Raw genomic sequence first — 5,854 nt, 5'->3', positions numbered from 1 at the left:
TGTGTGTGTGTGTGTGTGTGTGTGTTGTTGTGTGTGTGTGTGTGTGTGTGTGTGTGTGTGTGTGTGTGTGTGTGTGTGTGTGTGTGTGTGTGTGTGTGTGTGTGTGTGTGTGAACATTTGTTTGCTTGTGCTGCTTTTCCGAGCATCGAACAACCTGGAGTCACTCATCGCATCCTCTGCTTTGTTTTCATGACAATGCCGCCCGCACTGACGGTGTCGTGGTTGTGCCAACCAGTACCGTGTGTTCAAGGTGCAAGCACAAGAACGCATTGCCACGCTAGAAGCACAGCTCCGCGATGCAAGGGTCGAGATTGAGACACTCAAGCAGAAGGTGTGTCGTTGTGCGTGCATGTGCGTGTGTGTGTGTGTGTGTACGTGCGTGAGAAATTGGACATGTAAGTGAAGGAGCGATTGAGAGTGGATGTGTGAATGGGGGGGGGGGATGCCGTGCGTGCACAAGCACATGCAAGGGCTACTGCAAGCACAACAAGGCTCATGGATGCACTCACACAAACGACGGCGCGCGACTGCGACTGTTCTATTACTTTTTTTTTGTTTTTTGCTTCAGACTGATGAGCAACAGATTATGATCAAGGCCAAAGACGCGAGCATCCAGAAGATGTTGGCGGAGATGTACGATCTCCACCAAGCACAGGAGAAGGCCGTCACAAAGGTAATGTGTGCACGCGTGTGTGTGTGTCTGTGTGTCTGTGTGTGTATGGATAGGCTAAGGGCGTGGCAGATGCGTCCATTGCTCGCCATACGCGCACGCGCACGCGCACGCACGCACGCACATACATGCGAGTCTGCGTCACCAAACACCAATCATGCAATATGCACCCATCCAACACACGTTAACACCTGCCAACACGGCACGTACCTCTAACAGAAGCGCGCGGCTGCAAAGAAGAAGAGGGCAGCGAGTCGAGCAAGGAAACCGCGACAGTCCATGGTCAAGGCACCCGCAGACCCATACAAGAAGGTGCACATCTCTGCTGCTGCGCTGGTCATGGTTATGGTTATGGTAGTGGTGGCGGGGATGGTGTTGGCGATAGTTCTAGCAGTGGCGGTGATTGTTGTGGTTGTGGTTGTGGTTGTGGTGATAGAAATGAGGATGGCATGTTGCTGTCAACCACGTGTCTCGTCATTCTGGTCATTCGTCGTTGCGTCTCATGTTCATGTGTTCCATGCCGTCTGCTCACCATTGCACGTGTGCTGCCGTGGTCGCCGTCACAGGAGAATGCACAGCGCGCAAAGTGGACGGAGAAACAAAAGCTCGCAGAGAAATTCCTGCACGAGGTGTGAAATGTGTGGGTTAATGTGTGTGTGGGGGGGGGGGGGGGGGGATTATGTGTGTGTGTGAATATTTGTGCGTGTGAATGTGTGTGTGTGAATATGTGCGTGTGAATATATGTGTGTGTGAATGTGTGTGTGTGTGTGAATGTGTGTTGCACATATTTGGATTCTCGAACAATGTTCGCGTCATTCACCGAACGCGCCGTCACCACCACCGCCGGCATCGTCATTCCCCCTCATCCCACCACCACCACCACCATCATCGCCACCATCACCACCACCGACAGCGAGCGCCACAGCTGAGCCCCGATATTGAGGTTGAGCAAGAGGACGACACGGTTGACCTGGAGTTGGTTGCATCGTACTTTCCGACCCTCCCCATCCAGTTCGTTCTCGAGTGCGAGCGCAAGTTTGTGGAAGCAGACGCAGACGCATCAGGGGTGAGTTGCCGCTGTGCGTATGTGTGTGTCTGTGTCTGTGTCTGTGTCTGTGTCTGTTGGGTGTGTGTGCGTGTTCGTGTTTGTGTTCGTGTTTGTGTGTGTGTGTGTGTGTTTGTGTTTGTGTTGTGTGTGTTTGCGTGCCTGTGTTGTGTGTTTGCCATGATACGGTCTACTTTTCACGTTCGCTAACACCAACAATCGCTTCACATCAACACATACACACAACACACACCATACACAACACAATCCACTCATATCCAAACCACAAACCCACAAACCACAAACCACAAACCACAAACCACAAACAACAGCTGATCGATGAGAATGAACTGAAGAACGTGATTGACGACAAAGACATCGACACAGAGGCAATCCAGGTGGGCTGACTGCTCTAACACTGTGTGTGTGTGTCTGTGTGTGTCTGTGTGTCTGTGTGTGTCTCCTGTCCCTGCTGCTGGCACCTTGCGCCACCACCACTGCCTGCCCCCATCCAACATCGTGCTCATGTGCCTCATTTGCATCTACACGCAGGCGATCATTGATGAGGAAGGAATGAACACGGCGATGGGATTGGATTTTCTTGACTGCTTGCTCGTGAGTCTCCTGCAAGTGTGGGCTGGCGTTTGGAAAGAGGACGAGCAAAACACGAGTGTGGGTGTGAGCGTACGAATGATTGCTGCAGGCGCACATGCAACATTTGCGTGCATACCTACACACAGGGCACAAATCAACACTTCACAACACGCACACACACACACGCACGCACGCAAGCACACACACACACACACACACACACACAACCACAACCACACACACACAACCACAACCACAACCACACACACAACCACAACCACAACCACACACACGCACTATTTCATACACTCACCCCTCCCCCCCCCTCACCAAATCACCTTTACATCTTCCCCATCCCTGCACACCTCAGATCTACACGCGGCTGACTGGCGTTGGTGGCGAGAGCGACCTGCCGGCGCCACGCCGCGTGCACAGCAAGGCGAGCCACCTGTCGGAGGAAGATGCCATATCCATCAGCAGCGTGCGCGATGATGGCGCACCGTCGCCGCTCGGACGGCAGCAGCAACGGTCCCCTTCGCCACCAGACGCAGGCCACCCGCACGAGAGACGCGTCTCGCCACGCACGTCGACGACACACGTGCCTGCAGGCAACGGCCGGCGCTCACCCAAGATGAACCGCGTCAGTCACGTCAGCAACGCAGGGAGGGCGTCACGGCTGTCGACACAATTAGCGCCAATGCCACGGCGATCACGCGGGCATTTGCAAGCGCTGCCTGACCACCCACCTCCATTGCAACGCCAAGTCAGCAAGGCATGCAGCATCCAGTAGCACTCACGGGGGAATTGTGTGTGTCTGTGTGTGTGTCTGTGTGTTTATGTGCGTGCGTCTGTGTGTGTGTGTGTGTGTTTGAAAAGAATGAAGCTTCATCATTGTTGATGCTTGGTTGTTTTTCCTCCTCCTTCTTCCCACCCCTGCCCCCCCCCCCGTGTCATGAACCTCCATCGTATGCGACGCTGTACCACACCATGTCCTGCCTCATTTGCTCTTATTTGGGACCCGTGTCCGCAAACGCGTGCACGCACTGCATGACAAACGTGCACATCGTCTCCATCTGCGTGTATCTGTTCCATTTTTTGTTCTTACTTGCATGCACTGATCTTTCCTGACTGAATGACATTTCCTTGCATGCAAGCAATGTCATTCATCGTGTTCTTCTCCCGCGGCCTGTTTGGTTAATTGGGTCATCTTTTACTGCTTTCAAACAAACACGGAAACAAATACGAATGAACCACTGATGCGATCTGATGGACATGCGTGTGTCTGTGTGTGTGTGTGTGTGTGTGTGTGTGTGTGTGTGTGTGTGTGTGTGTGTGTGTGTGTCTGTGTGTGTGTGTGTGTGTGTGTCTGTGTGTGTGTTGGGTTGTGGGGTGTGTGTGTGTGTGTGTGCGTGTGTGGAGAAGCATCGTGTTGGAGTGCAGTTATGGTCTGGGGTTGGTTTGTGCCAACAGACGAGCAATCAACGCACGCACTTCCCGCAAATCCATACAGCACACACCGACGTCTGGAAGCTGTGCTGATGACGGCGTGCTTGCATACAACTCATCATCATCATCATCATCATCATCACCATCATCATCATCATCATCATCATCATCATCATCATCATCATCATCATCATCATCATCATCATCATCATCATCATCATCATCATCATCATCACGTGCAATGTACACGCCTGCGTCGCACAATGCTGCATCCGTGACAGGAAGGCACACCCCCAAATCATCATCATCATCATCATCATCGTCATCTTCTTCTTCACTCTCGGTCGTGTTGTTACTCTCCTGTCGATCATCGCTGTCACACACGAAACTGTCCGTCCCATCACTGTCATCACTTCCATCATCACTCACATCATCACTCACATCATCACTCACATCATCACTCACATCATCACTGGTCGCATACACATCGCCAGCGCCAACTACACCCATCTCATGATCGTGTGCAGCAATGCCAGCCACCACCACGCAATGTTCCCCCACACGGCTGTCAATCGTGTTGTTGTCATCGTCGCAACCGCTGCCACGATCCATCACCTCCAGTGCGGTGCGTACATGTGCGTGGCATCCACTCGTGCCTGCAGGCAATGGAATAGCATCATTGTCGCAATCGCACGCCCATACAGCGCCCAATGGTGCTGGCGCAAGCCGATGCAGGAGGGAGCAGCAGGCATTGTATTCCACGCAGCATGCAGCACACGCACCAGCGAGGCGTGGGGGCATCAGGGGGTGGTCACGCTGTTGATGCAAGCGCGCATACATCGTGTCTACTGTGTCGGTCAAGGTGGTCACGGAGCCCTGCTCACTGAAACACAGAGGCGATGATGCTGCCGAGGTTGCCGAATGCGACGAAGATGACGAGGGTGATGGTGTGGTGTCGTGTGTCGGGATAGCGCTGAAGGTTTGCTTGCATGCAACAATGCTGGTGGTACAGATGGCACAGGCATCAGCGCTCTTGCGCTTCTTGCATGCCGGTTCAGCGTCATCGTCATCATCCCCATCATCATCACCGCGCGTGTTGCAAGCATCCTGCTGTTGCTGCTGCTGCTGCTGCTGCTGTTGCTGTTGTTGTTGTTGTTGTTGTTGCTGTTGTTGTTGCTGCTGCTGGTGCTGCTGTTGTTGCTGCTGCTGCTGGTGCTGGTGCTGCTGCTCCTGCTGCTGCTGCTGCTGCTGCTGTTCTTGTTGTTGCTCTTGTTGTTGTTCTTGTTGTTGGGTGTGGTGTGCAGTGAGGAGACGAGATGACAGCAGCCGCATCGCCTCCAACTGCATGCCACGACGTCGTGGTGGTGAGGGCAGCGTGTTGGTATGCGTGATGGCAGTTGGTGTGGAGCTGCAGAGCGTCTCTTGCGCTCGTTCATCTTGCTGAGCTGACGCGAGATCAAGTGACAGGTTGCGGGCCGACTGTTGCTTGATGAGACGTGGCGGTGTCAAGACAGAGTGCTCGCCCATGTCCTCAACTGTGACGCTGTCGTTATTTGTGCCGAATCCTCCATTGCAACGACTTTGGTCGTCGTCTCTGTCAACATCCTTGCTGTTTTCATGGTGCTGGTGGCGGCCCTGGTGCCGTTGGAGACTGGTCGGCAGTGCGTTCTCATTCTGTGCAGTGCCGTTGGTGCTGGCGACATCTTGATCATCACCACCAGCAACAACCTCAGCACGGTGGCTATCCGCCAGGTTGACGGGTGTTGGTGGGGAGGATCGTGCGTCATCTCGCTTGCGTGCATGCACACAAGCGCGGCTGTTCGCTACACGCCCCAGTGCTGCTCCTCTGGCTGCTGCTGCTGCTGCCAGTAGCTGCCGGTGGCGGACAGACTGAGCGTGCGGTCGCACGCGTCGCTGCTGCTGCTGCAGCTGCTGTTGGTGGTGGTGCTGTTGGTGCTGGCTGTTGGCGCCGTGGGCAGCCACGTTGCGAAGTGCTGCGGATCGCTTCCCGCCATTGGTGCTGCGCAGCAGCCCCGCCTTGAGCCTGAACGACCCGCGTTGGTCGGGGTGTGAGAACGGGGTCATAGTCAAGGGGACGA

At 54.3% G+C, this 5,854-nt stretch overlaps 2 protein-coding genes across 2 annotated transcripts in view; one reads left to right on the top strand and one right to left on the bottom strand.

The window, feature by feature from the left end:
• The window catches only part of PTSG_11269 (uncharacterized protein), a 4,105-nt gene extending 534 nt beyond the window's left edge, over positions 1-3,571 (top strand). The window contains exons 3-10 of the mRNA XM_004987709.1: positions 236-331; positions 569-673; positions 890-982; positions 1,237-1,299; positions 1,584-1,736; positions 2,048-2,113; positions 2,268-2,330; positions 2,680-3,571. Of these exons, the coding sequence (XP_004987766.1) occupies positions 236-331; positions 569-673; positions 890-982; positions 1,237-1,299; positions 1,584-1,736; positions 2,048-2,113; positions 2,268-2,330; positions 2,680-3,099 (1,059 nt within the window). The 3' untranslated portion in view covers positions 3,100-3,571. The remainder of the gene's footprint in view (positions 1-235; positions 332-568; positions 674-889; positions 983-1,236; positions 1,300-1,583; positions 1,737-2,047; positions 2,114-2,267; positions 2,331-2,679) is intronic.
• PTSG_11268 (uncharacterized protein) overlaps positions 3,469-5,854 on the bottom strand; it is a gene marked incomplete at its 3' end in the record, with an annotated part of 2,862 nt that continues 476 nt past the window's right edge. The window contains exons 2-4 of the mRNA XM_004987708.1: positions 4,538-5,799; positions 3,831-4,411; positions 3,469-3,495 (exon numbers count right to left, since the gene is read on the bottom strand). Of these exons, the coding sequence (XP_004987765.1) occupies positions 3,469-3,495; positions 3,831-4,411; positions 4,538-5,799 (1,870 nt within the window). The remainder of the gene's footprint in view (positions 3,496-3,830; positions 4,412-4,537; positions 5,800-5,854) is intronic.

Source organism: Salpingoeca rosetta, assembly GCF_000188695.1.
Source record: "Salpingoeca rosetta unplaced genomic scaffold supercont1.42, whole genome shotgun sequence".
In the NCBI taxonomy this organism is placed as follows: Eukaryota; class Choanoflagellata; order Craspedida; family Salpingoecidae; genus Salpingoeca; species Salpingoeca rosetta.
This window is presented reverse-complemented; position numbering and strand designations above follow the sequence as displayed.